This window comes from Colius striatus, chromosome 4 (genome assembly GCF_028858725.1).
Source record: "Colius striatus isolate bColStr4 chromosome 4, bColStr4.1.hap1, whole genome shotgun sequence".
NCBI lineage: Eukaryota > Metazoa > Chordata > Aves > Coliiformes > Coliidae > Colius > Colius striatus.
This window is the reverse complement of record NC_084762.1, coordinates 53,889,059-53,902,727: the sequence shown is the minus strand read 5'-3', so window position 1 is coordinate 53,902,727 and position 13,669 is coordinate 53,889,059. Positions and strand designations below refer to the sequence as shown.

At 40.5% G+C, this 13,669-nt stretch overlaps 1 protein-coding gene across 1 annotated transcript in view; it reads right to left on the bottom strand.

The window, feature by feature from the left end:
• Positions 1-13,669, bottom strand: part of LOC133625370 (chloride channel protein C-like) — a 91,747-nt gene that overhangs the window by 17,223 nt on the left and 60,855 nt on the right. The window contains exon 13 of the mRNA XM_061995877.1: positions 12,311-12,490. Coding sequence (XP_061851861.1) covers positions 12,311-12,490 — 180 coding nt within the window. The remainder of the gene's footprint in view (positions 1-12,310; positions 12,491-13,669) is intronic.

Here is a 13,669-nt window from a genome sequence, read left to right as displayed (position 1 = left end):
TAGAGCAGAGGACATGGAGAAAAAATTAATCCAGTCATGCCTTATCAATTACCTTTGGTGCATTAAATTACCTTTGGTGTATTACACGCTTTGTTCTGCAGTGCTCTCTAAAGGTTCACATTTTATGGTCTTTCACAAACAGGTCTGCAATCATTCTAAGTGAGATAAAAATACACAGATCTAAATTTTGCTCCAAGATCATCATGTACAGCTCCAAGAAGTTGATTTCAAAGATGATCACTAGGCCAGAAATACTCTCAAGACTTTATTATATATATGTCAAGTGAGAAAGTTACGATCCACCCTGATCCTTTGCCAGACTCTCTATGCTCAGGTCCAAAACACTGTTCAGGCCTGTTTCTAGTCCAGGCTTCACCATTTTCCACTTGAACATCATGAGCTGGAATTAAAGAAACAGCAACATTCACCATGAGCTGAAAGAGCAGAAACATTTGCTCATCACCCGTGGTTTGTTGGCCAGTTTTGGCAGCTTGCAATTTACTCGGCACTGCTCTTAACTAAACCCAGCAGGGAGTCACTTAACAGAGCTTTGGGAAGTGTGAGAGAAATTTGGCTAGTCAAAAAAAAGGCACACGCAAACACAGTGAAGGAAATCGTTGGAACATTTCTGATAAGAATCCAAGCCTATTAAAAACTGCCATATTCAGGAGAAAAATGAACATACATTATTTCACTTGGACTTCCAGAAATCGTGCTTCAGAGGTATAACAACATCACTCTTTGATGTTACATAAAACATCCTTCCTATCACATCATCAAGCCTTAGAAAGCAGACCAAACATGTTTCTTGCACTATTTTGTAAGGTTTAACAGGAAGTGCTAGGATTCAGACTTGGACCCTACAATTGTTCGTTTACTCTTTATTTATTTAAGAAGGAAGAAAACCCTTAAGTAGGGAATCTCATTTCAAAGATACCCTGGCAAGGCATTGCGGTAGTTTCACATACTCTATCTGTTATAAAGCATGCATCATGAAGATACACCTAATTAAGATAACACATTATTATCCCAATATCCACATGTCAGATTTGGCACAGAAGTCAGGAATGAAAAGTATCTGACAACTGATTTTGTCACTCTTCTTGTCAAAGTAGCCAATTATCCGAGGAAACTACAAATTCTAAATATCAGGGGAGTGACATAAAAGGAACCGCAGCTTGAAAGTACCTGCAAATGAACAGAAGGAAAATAAAAATGTGACATTGCTGGCAAAAGTATTGAGGGCAGAACTCTTCCAAATCAAATGGATAAAAAAAGCTACTCAGTGGGACAGGGTATGAAGAAGGATTAGAGAACCTGAAGCATCATTTTTTGCTTACTTCAGAAAGCTTTAGAATTATTTCCCTTGCATTAATCCACTAAAGGTACCTGCATTGTTTTTCTTCTTTTATTCTTACATTAAGAAGAGTGTGGGCAACAGGTCAAGGGAGGTTCTGCTTCCCCTCTACTCTGCCCTGGTGAGGCCTCATCTGGAGTACTGTGTCCAGTTCTGGGCTCCTCAGCTCAAGAGGGACAGAGAACTTCTGGAGAGAGTCCAGTGCAGGGCCACCAAGACGATCAGAGGACTGGAGCATCTTCCTTATGAGGAAAGGCTGCGGGAACTGGGGCTGTTTAGAAAACAGGAGACTGAGGGGAGATCTTATTAACATTTACAAATATCTAAATAGTGAGTGTCAGGAGGTTGGGACATCCCTTTTTTCTATAGTAGCTAGCAACAGGACAAGGGGTAATGGGATGAAGCTGGAACACAAAAAGTTCCATTTAAATATAAGAAAAAACTATTTCACTGCGAGGGTGACAGAGCTGTGGCGCAGGCTGCCCAGGGAGGGTGTAGAGTCTCCTTCCTTGGTGGTCTTCAAGACCTGCCTGGATGCATTCCTATGTGACCTGATCTAGATGGTCCTGCTTCTGCAGGGGGGTTGGACTAGATGATCTCTAAAGATCCCTTCCAATCCCTACCATTCTATGATTCTATTCTTGAACTAATTATGTCTGATATGTTGGCCAATATCCAACTCGGTGAGGACCAGTGATTTACGTATCCTGACAAGAATAAAACAAATGTAACTTCCACATATTAAAAAACTACAGTCTCAGGGCTTCACTCAGGCATGTTTAAAACCCAGCGAGATCAATTACTAAATTTTGGTTTATGTCAGTTTGAAAAAAACAATGACAAAAGAACAAGAGCAAATAACATTAAGTAGCACACTAAAATAACCTACTATGCCACTGTGAAATTCTTCATGCTCCTTCCTCATTCTAATACCTGACTGGTTTAAATTATTTTACAATATCAACAAGTCTCTGAAAACTTGCTTCAAGTAAGGCTTAGTGTCTTGCACCTTCAACTTTCACAGAAGATAAAGTTAAAGGCGTGCTTAAAGGATTTTGGAGGATTCGATCACTACTCTGCTCTCAGTAGTTCTTCTAGAGGAAGCATGCAACTCTTCTTCCAAAAAGGCACAATGAAATTTTTTATATGGAATGTAAAATGCAAATTCTGTTTAAGAATAATTGTTACTTTATGTTCTTGGTAAGATAGTCACTAGTATACTAAATGCATTTTTTCCTGCCTTCAAATAGCATTGTACCTTTCTTTAACTAGTAAAAGAGAAGTATTCTGCATATGGTGAGCTAGACAGTAGACAAGGACTAGATTGTCACATACAGGGAACAGTTTTAAAATCCAGCAAATCTTCCTCTTACACAGCAAAATCTCAGGGCTACAGGGTTGTTTCAGGTTAGGCAGCCTAAATCATTGCTGTTTACTTAACATTCTTCAAACCAAGTGGAGCTTTGCGTTAATTTTTGGCATTTTACCTACCAGATAATAAAAAGGTCATTATCAAGTACTGGACTGAGGTTTTCTAGAGCAAAGATCAAATCCCATCCATGCCTTTCAAAGGATGCTGAATAAATATTTAATCACTATGCCTCAGTTTTTAGATCTACAAAACAGTGATTTCTTCCAGCTCAGAGCTGTGTTTTGAGGTTAATATTCATTACTTAAGTTGCCAGCTGTCTGGTTTTATGGGCAGCATCATCAGGGTGAATGAGCAGACAGTAAGTCTGCAGCCTCAACACGAAAATGCAAAGGCAGCTGTTAATAAACTGTCAATGCAAACTTAGAATTTGAAACCTACAGAAAGGCTAGATTTTAGAAAAGAATGAAGACATAGAATAAGATTTGTATTCCCCTACAAGCTGGCTTGTTACCAGGCAGATTTTCAATTTCAGAGGAACCTACAACACATTTAAATGACAGGACAAGTATATGATCAGTCTTTCCATTCACACACCAGTTTTCCCCAAGCCTATATTTGATTTCGACATTTAACAACACTCTGCACTTGCCTGAAAGCCACCCACATGCTGCAGGGAGACTACATACGTTTTTAATTTGGCTTTTTGGGTTAGCACACAGCCTCTGCAACACTCCAGTTTTTTCCCTCCAAAGGGCTCTGTCACAAGGTCCTACAGCACCTGCACAATTATTTGTATAGCCAAACAGGCCTACTAATTTTAAAGGTATCACATAATGTTGTTCTTAAGAAGAAAATTTTTGCACTTTGGATACAAAATAAAACCACTGCCACAGACTCTATAAACCTTCCTCCATCTGTGTTATTCATGAGCTGCAGTGCCCCAGGACCCTGACAATACATGGGAGGATCATAATGTCAAGGGCTTTGTTGAAAGTGCTGGATTCCATTTATTTTAATAGGCAAGATTACTGTACAGTGTATCATTGAAATTAACTGGATCAGCTTTTCAAAAGCAGGAGTCTGGACAGTAAAAACAAACAATGTGCTGACAGCCTCTACCCTCTGACATGAAAGTGAAGTAATCACAAAAGAACTTTGATATTGTCACCAGCTCCCTAGTCTGCACACCTAAAAATAGTTTTCAAGTCCCTAATGTGCTCCTCCTCGCCTTTTCTTCTTATTTGCTGGCTTAGTTTAGATGCAGCCTTCAAACCACTGCCAATGGTGTTCCTAGCTTTGATCAAACGTGGTAGAATCATCATTGCCCAGAACTTACTGCAAAGCCAAAGGGGAGGAGGAAGGGAGAAAGCTGTCTGTGACCCTCCAGTAAGAAACAAAACCTCATTTTTATCTCCATTTATTGCATGAACTTTGCAGACTTCTGTGTTTGATTGAGTAATTTTGCATTCCTGTCATCTAAACTTAGCAGTCCATGCACTACAGGGACAGAAGGAAAAGGCTCTCCAAGAAGCTTTAAAATCTATCTCAGTTATTTTAAGAGTGGCAGCTGCAAGGCTGTTGCAATATTAAGGTAGATATTGCTAAGCTCAGTCATGAATTTATGAATTAAATGTTTCTAGTCTAAATTCCTCTTTAACTTTCCATTAGTCCTTAACCTATTGCACCGCATTGATATCAAAGGCAAGTTCTTCTCCTCTTACTAAGAAAAATAAAGGTATTGCCTTATTAAACGAGTGTATGTGGACTCTCTCCACACGTGTGCATGCACATGCTCTCAAGCAGTGTTTCATTAGTCCCAACTGGGAGGGTAGATTAAAGAAAAATACCAGAAACCATACCTACAGCCTGACATATCTATGATATGTTGCAACGCTAGATCTCCTTTCCCACAGCACGTATCAATATGCTATGCTCATTTTTACTGAAGTGCTTGGCAGAAAGCATTCCTGACTCACGACAGTTTCTGTTCACTGGACTGACCAGAGGCGAGTCATACCTAATAAACTCCCATAAAATACACATATACACACCACTTTGGGTCAATGATTTCTCTGCTAAAGGATGTTACTGTGTAATACAGCTTTAAGTTTTCAACTTTGTCATATTTTCTAAACTCTGATCTCTTCAATTTACTTTCAGTTATGTGACATTCCCCTTTAGTGGAGTGAAAGCATGCATTAGCTAAACAATGTGGTTTGGATTTAGTGTTCCCATGCATCATCGTGAAAATGTTTGTCTCAGCAATAGTGTCATTATTGTTACTGGGAACAGCTGCTCTACCATATCTTCTGATTGTGGAAAGCAGAATATCTCCCTTCTCATACCAGTTTACAAGCAGGGAAATTAAAGCTGGATCATCGAGTAGGAGGTTTACGAGTACACACTGTTCTGTACCTGGCTTCCTCCTGCCACGAAGGAAGCAGAAAGCACAGCACAGCAAGAACAAGTAGCAAATAGAAATGTAGTTTGGCTCCCTCCACTGGCAGTTCTTCTGACTCCGGACCGGGGACTAACCCGAGGCAGAAATCCTCCTCTCAGGTGCAGCTCTCTGGCAGTTTGGCTCCATTAGACCTGACATCCTTTGAGCGAGAATTAGAGCAATGAGTTTGCTGCTGATCAACAGGATGTTTAATATCTCCCTTGAGTTTCTGAAGTGGAAAGATGTAACCCTCAGTGTTCCTGCCAGTGCTCCCAGCCTCACTGAAGTAAGTTTCCACATCAATCTCTGTGTGAGCGATGGAGTCTGTCCCACTGGGTTTGCCAGGAGCGTTGCAGCAGCAATGATGTGCTCTGACGGCCTCTGCATCTCAGCTCAGGCCAGATGGATGTTTTTAAGGAAAGCTCACAAAACTTCAATCTGTTTGTGCGATTACGCAGAGGAGCAGGCTCTAACTCACTTTTCAGAACAAGATCTTCAAAAGCAAATAGGATTTGTTTTAAGATGGATAAATCTTATGTGTTCAGGTGGCAAACCATGCTTTCAGTCACTCGGCATCTCTGAAAGTCCAAGTTTTGGTAATTTTTCAACTACATGAAGGCTGCAGGTTTTTAATATATTTATTTCTTGATTTAAAGCATAAAGTTCCAGGTTTTTTTCTAAAGATCTTAAATTCACAACTTCATTCCAAGAATGGGAATTAGGCACCCTGAAAACTTCACATGTATCAAACAAAGTTTGTGTAAGGCGGTTACATAGTCAATACGGAGTCACACAGAATCACAAGGACTAGAAGGGACCTGGAAAGATCATCTAGTCCAACACCCCTGCCAGAGCAGGACCACCTCGAGTAGGACACACAGGAAACTCATTCAGGTGGGTTTTGAATGTCTCCAGAGAAGGAGACTCCACAATCCATCTGGACAGCCCATTCCAGTGCTCCATCACTCTCACAGTGAATAAATTCTTCCTTGTATTGCTTTGGAACCTCTTGTATTCTAACTTACACCCATTTCCCCTTGTCCTATCATTGGACATCACTGAGAAGAGCCTGAGTAAACATTAATGAGGTCACCCTTCAGTCTCTTCTTCTCCAAGCTAAAGAGCCCCAGCCCCCTCAGCCTTTCATCATAAGGGAGATGCTCACTCTATCATCTTGGTGGCTCTGTGCTGAACTCTCTCCAGCAGCTCCCTGTCCTTAAACTGAGGGGCCCAGAAATGGACACAAAATTCCAGATGCAGTGTAACAAGGGCAGACACCTTCCCATACAAAATACTCCCATATAGTATACCAAAATGTGTAATAAAACAGTTCAAACAAAGAGTAAAACTACAAGGATTTTTGACAACTTTACCTACAATATTTTAATTGAAGTTTTGTTTTCGCTAAAAATCAACAATTTCTTTCAACCACAAATGTTGAAATTATGGTAAACTTGATGGGTGGGAAGAGATAGAGTTTCCTAGGTGAAAAAATACACACAAAAATGCAGGCACAGTGCCAGAAAGGTCACATCCTGTACAAAAGTAGCAGAAAACCAAGTTTTATCAATTTCTGCTTAGACAGATATATTTTGTACAATCTGCTTACGGTCAGAGATATTGTGGTTTCTGCATTATTACTTTCTCCCAATCAAATTAAATCCAGAAAAAAAATACTTCAACTGAAAGACAGACAAACAAAATGCAGAGTAATAGCTAACAGCTGTGTAGGTAAGAGTGCAAAGGCAAAAGAGGGAACCCAGGTTTCAGCTTCGTAACAGGAGAGCTATGTATGGTACAGATCTGAGAGGTTCAGGCATGAACAAAATTGCCTATTCGTTATGGTAAAATTCCCAAGCAAGCGACACAGTGGTATTCATCAGCCCAATAGTTTCTCCAGGAAAATTGTCTCATAGCTGTGTTTGAGGCAGAAATTAAGATTCCTGTGCAGCACTCCAGCTTCTGCTTCTCTGCACCACTTCTCCTCAAAGGAAATGGAGGGTACAGATCCTGGCCTAACAAGACACAGCATCCACCTGCTTTTCTTCAGTAAATACCAGGAGGATTTCACTGCAATATGGAAACTGAGCTCCTTCATTTTCTATGGCAAAAGTGAAGTAAAGGCAAGAAAAGCTATTGACATTAGAAAAGTCCCTGAGAGGAACATAGTATTTGTCAGTTGCAAATATGCAGGAAACCTATAAATAATAAGTAATAAAGACCATCTCAGAGAGAGGAAAAAAAAAAAAAGCACCTAGGTAAAGAGAATATTGTCATCCGTTTTGGTGGAAAAAATCAGAGAGTACATGACTGGCACAAATGCATGTGCAAGGAAGTATCACGAGTGGGAGGATGCACAGCATGGTAGCAAAGACATTGCTGATGACCACAAGCTATCATCACCCTCCATGTTATATTCCAGCCTTGTCCACAGCCAAGGAAAAGAAATTCATCACCTACAGCTTTCCTCCTCAAATCTTCCACTGTGGTTTACATTATAAAGTAACCTCTGGCAAAGAAGGTGGAGCAGCAAAACAAAAGCGGTGATATATCTAATCTCTTCATCATGTTAAAGAACCCCCTCATTGCCCCACAATGGCCCTACACCAGTACATTGTAATATGTACAGAAGTGAAGAAATAGCACTTTTCTTCAGTTTAGGTCTCACAGAAAATAGGCATAAGCATAACTCTATCTCTTTTCCCACTGGAGGAGGATCTGGAGCCACAGACTAGAGCAGCAAAGTCAAAAGTGAGACAGGGGACCTCCCAACAACTGCTCAATGTGCATTTACAGCCTCATGCGATGTCTCTGGCAGGAACTTCCTGGGAAGGAAGGCAGTGGTCCTATCCTCGGGTCTCTCTGAATAATGAATTCCACCTAGCCAGGAGGGTATGTCATTTAGGGATTGACATTTATAGCTCTCACCACACTCTGGACTAACACATTTATAGCAGTCCAGTTCCCTTGCTGCAGTTGCTGGGTGGAGATGGGGAGGCATTGCAGCTACAGTGCTGAAGAATAGCTTGCTTTATTCTGATGTGCAGTGTCATCATTATTACGGGAGAAGTGAAGGGAAGAAGTCAATCCCCTCAGCCCTCTGCATTGTACACAATAAAGTGATAATTCCCAACAATGCCGTGCATCAGGCTCACCAACCACATGCTCCTCAAACTGAGTTCTGCAAGGGTTTCCCAGGCATGCACAGAGCTCTACCTATGGCAAAGTGTCAAAAGTATTACTCCAAGGAGATCTTTGTTTTGGAAACTTACTTCTCAGCTGCAGTTTGCTTCCTCTTTAACAACTTTAAAGCCAAGGAGTTTTCTTTAGTAGTTGCTTTTGTTTTTAGTCTCTTCTGCTTACTCAACTGGAGAAGATAACAGCTTTTGATTGAGGTCACCCATGTGAAAACATATATGGTGACCTCATCTTGGTCCCCAGTGGGTAACCATCCAGATCACAAAGAGTAGGAGAAAAAACTGAAGCCACTAAGCAGATCTGGAAGATTTTAGGGGGTTGATGTGTTTTTTTTAAAATAAAATTGGAATATCTGAGTGTTTCTACAGGCCAGCATTGAAGTACATTTGTAGGCCTGTGCAAGTTCAAGACAACACTGCTTGGCCACAGTCCTTGCTTTTGTAAGAACTGACATTGACCTTTTCTCTTCAAAGGTCAGAATCATTTGTATGTATTACAAAACATAAGAACACTTTGTCCTTGTACAGCAACTCTCATCGCTACAGTTTCCAAGTGTGAGCAGGTACTGAATAACTTTTACATTTGGTCCAAATTTAAGAGAAAAACACAAAAATTAGGAACAGTATTAAAAAAATTTATGAGCTGCTGCTGTCTTCATGCAAGCTTAGCAGATTGTTTGCTTCTTACCCTTCATCAGCTCTTTGTCCCCTTGTTTTTAACCTAATAACAACATTTTTGTACTAGAAAAAACACATTCAAGAATCAATAATAATGCTCAAGGCAACTCTTGAGAAAAAGGGCAGGGCAATTATTTTTTGTGTCTTCCCCCAGCCACCTTTTAAAAATATGCCAGACACACCTTATTTCCCCCGTTTTAGCACTATTTATGAACAAGATGCAAAAATAGCATCATTTTTCTGCCTGTGGTCATTACATCTCCACATGGGATTGCATGGGATCTCATAGAGTAAGAGGTTGAACAGCATCCTTCTCCTTTAAGGAGTTCACAGCATTTCTCATCTTGGTCTTAACAGTTAACGTGCTGCAAGAGCTGTAATTTTATGAGTAAGATGGAAAACCCAAATCATGCTTGTGGTTATGAATACGCTAATTCCATGACACATCACATTTTTGGAGGCTTGTTTCAGAGGACGGATGCCTTCTTGCTGAGAAAGCAGAACAGCAAAGTCACCTGTGGTCCCCACTGGGGACAGGGCACCCAGCACTCATCATGCAAGTACTTGGGCTGCTGGGCATGCACTGGGGAAAGAAGGGTTGTCATCAGAGCACCCCAGAATGCAATGTTTGCTCACTGGTGATGTCTCTGTATGTGATCAACTGAAGTGATTAACCTAGCAGGCAAAAAAAAGCAAGCTATTTGCTGCTTCTTTGACATTATCTTGATTTTACTCAAAGCAGTCTAACAACAGCTCATTTCTGCTGTAAGTGACAGGGAAACAAGAGTTTTTTATTCATCCCTTTTAAAAGGCTCCTTCAGAATGTATCATAAAAGAGTTCTGGGGATTAAGTAAAACACAAGCCTATCAGAATTGTCAGGTAGCATCAGCTTTTCTCTAAGGATGCCTCTTCAGGATGTTCTAGTGATCAGCCTTCTGCCTCCACTTTTTTCTAGCGCTCACATTTTGCTCCACATTACAAATCGTAACAGTATCTGCATGAACTCTGCATACTGCTCATCAACCTGGGATGCTCACTGCAGGTGACTTGGTGAATTAATATGGAAAATATAAGACTTCAAATTTTAAAGGAACTTGTTTCAATCAAGTATTTCTCTTCCTAAAATGTTCATACAAACTGTTCAACTTATCAATGAAGTAAGTTCACAATTTTTATTAACCATTCACTGCCTTCCCATCCCTCATGCTCCAAAAGGGCAGCTGACCTCAATGTTACGAGGTAAGTTTGTGTGATCCCACTGCCAGCAGGTCATCCTTGAAAATTTGTTATAAAGCAGGCAAGCAGACCAGTTCTAATCAAATTTCCACTGATGATGGACAGATCACATTTTACCCTCTCCAGATCAATAGAATCATAGAATCATAGAATAGTACGGGTTGGAAGTGACCTTTAGAGATCATCTAGTTCAACTCCCCTGCAGAAGCAGGTTGCATAGGAACATGTCCACGCGGGTCTTGAAGACCTCCAAGGAAGGAGACTCCACAACCCCTCTGGGCAGCCTGTGCCACTGCTCCATCACCCTCACAGTAAAATAGTTTTTTCTTATATTTCATCCCATTACCCCTTGAGGGATGTCCCAACCTCCTGACACTCACCCTTTAGATATTTATAAATGTTAATAAGATCACCCCTCAATCTCCTCTTCTCCAGACTAAATAGCCCCAGTTCCTGCAGTCTTTCTTCATATGAAAGATATTCCAATCTCCTGATCATCTTGGTGGCCCTGTGCTGAACTCTCTTCAGAAGTTCTCTGTCCTTCTTGAGCTGAGGAGGCCAGAACTGGACACAGGACTCCAGATGAGGCCTCACCAGGGCAGAGTAGAGAGGGAGAAGAACCTCCCTCGACCTGCTGGCCACACTCTTCTTGGTGCATCCCAGGATGCCATTGGCCTTCTTGGCCACGAGGGCACATTGCTGGCTCATATTTAGCTTATTATCAATCAGGACTCCCAGGTCTCTCTCTGCAGAGCTGCTCTTCAGCAGTTCGACCCCCAGCCTGTACTGGCGCATGGGTTTGTTCCTTCCCAGATGCAGGACTCTGCACTTGCCCTTGTTGAACCTCATGAGGTTCCTCTCTGCCCAATTCTCCAGCCAGTCGAGATCTTGCTGAATGGCAGCACAGCCTTCTGGGGAATCAGCCAGTCCTCCCAGTTTGGTGTCAGCAGTCAACTTGCTGAGGGTACACTGTGTCCTCTCATCCAGGTCGTTGATGAAGATGTTGAACAAGACTGGCCCCAGAACCGATCCCTGTGGAACTCCACTGGCCACAGGCCTCCAACTTGACTCTGTGCCATTGATCAGCAATGGAATACCAAAATGAATCACCAAAATACTTTGATAGAAGAAAGTACTTTTTGTTTGCTCTCAGATAGCTCCCACTGCCACTCAGTTGAGGCATTAAAACAGAAGTCGATTTAAAAAAAAAATCTTGATAAGAAAAGATGTGGAATGCTACAGTCATTCAGAAGAAAAGACACCACACCATACAAATTATGAAAGGTTATGACGTTACAATACAAAACTGACCATATGTTTGTACATTTATTGGAAGCATAGGGCTTTCCTCTGTTGAACTCCTATGCAACAGGAGTTGCATATGCATTTTCTCTTTTCTTTTAGGATAGCCAAGGTGGAAATCAAGTCACTGCCTCTCCCACTCATGATCCACCACTCAAGGAACAATCTTAAGATACCTTCATGAAAGGATGAATTCACTCTTGTAGTCAGATGAAATACAGTACTGTAAATACTTCATTTATCAGGAGATTTTATATGCCTTTTGAGAGTCCCCCCATGCCAAGGATTCCTTTAGTCTAATTCTTGTTTACTCTAGCATGTTACTTCCAGCAACTTTGTTGCTTATCTCATCTGTGATATGATTTATGCTAACTCATTTCCTGTAAAAGAATACACTAATAAAATGATAAAAAAAAGTGAAGAGCAGACCAGCTTTGAGTTAGCATGGCACATTTCATGAGTAACTACATTCAAATCCTTTAAATTACTGTCTCAGTAAACCTTTAAGGCTCTAAAGGGCAATATCCTCTTTTTCTACAGTTCCCGTAAGATCATTTCATTGGTGCTGTTTCAATAAATCCTGATGCAATAGAGAACTTTGTACTAGAAACAACCTAGGTCTTTTCTTTAAAGGACACCTGATGTTCATGCTAAAGAGAGTAGGAACAAGTGTCATATCCATCCCAAATAATCTTCACACACAAATAGCATTTGATAGCATTTTTACCTTTTAATGGTTCCCTGGAACACTTCTGCATGGTCTGGCTTGGGCCTACAAACCACTGGGAAGTCGCCATGGTTTGTACTTGCAAGAAGATGGGCCAAGGAGGCAACGTTTTCTTTCAGGTGAAGGACTCTGACGCCAGGCTCCATAACATCCCCAGCAGAGAACAATTCCAGGTTCAACCTGAAAGACACAAAACAGACAGTCAAAGGATTATTTAGTAAACAGGAAATGAGGCGTACTGTACCACACTAGTGTTTGATGAGTTTATAATGTGTTAGTAAATTGCTTCAAGATGGAAATCAATCTGCTTTATTTGCAAATGTAAAAAGAAAAAATTAATTACCCAATAAAACTGCTTATCAAGCATTGCCTTTCTCTGTGTGAGATATGTAATAAATTCAATGATATGCATGACATGGTCATCCTAGACAGGATGTTGTAAGACTCATTTATCAATTTGCATGACTTTTCATATTAAAAAAAAAAAAAAAAAAAAAGATTTTTAGTCCAAGCTAAAATCCTCTGGAATTCTGGCTGATATCAGACAGCTTTAAGCTTAAGCACTCTGGTGAAATTCAAGCTTGCACTTATCAGTGCAATGGGGTTTTTTTTCAGTGGTAGCAGATAGAAAGATAGCCCCTTAAAATAGAGTTTACAGTCATACATGGAGTTTTCAGTATTTTCCAGCACTTTGCAGGTTCTAGGCAAAATTTCAGGAAATATGAACATGCAAAATCAAAAAATGTGTGTACTCACTATTTCTGACAGTAGGGCAAAATGAAAAATAAAGATGCTTCCTGCAAAATTCAGGAATTACGGTAGGCCAGATTCTTACAACTGAAGTCAATGAGCTGCTCTAGTTTTCAGCTTGTTTTATATTTTCTATTTTCAAAAAAATTTTAAAAAACTCCTATTCTGCCTATCATCTGGACATGCCATAAGCCAGAATTCTCCTGTTCAGATACGGGCTGACACAAACCACAAACAGACACAACTGGAGCATAAATTTGCCCACATCCTGTTTTACCGATGTACCTTTCATCCCTGTGGTGGAAGGAACTCTTTCCATATGCAGTTAATGATTGTCCTCCCTCTTGAGAGACACAAGGTTATTTTTTCAAGTCAGTTACTCTGATAGTTTGTGATGTGACTATCTGCCTAAGAGTAACTAAACTGAGACGACAATGCACATGGTACCTATACAACTGTGAAACAAGTTTCCTCTTCATCTAAACTGGAATGGATTTAAACTTATCCTGAAAAGAAGCCTTATATACGTCAAATCACGTCATACCCATCTGCCATTTATACAAAACAGATTGCAAGCAATGAAAATCTTATTACAAATTCACATTTCAA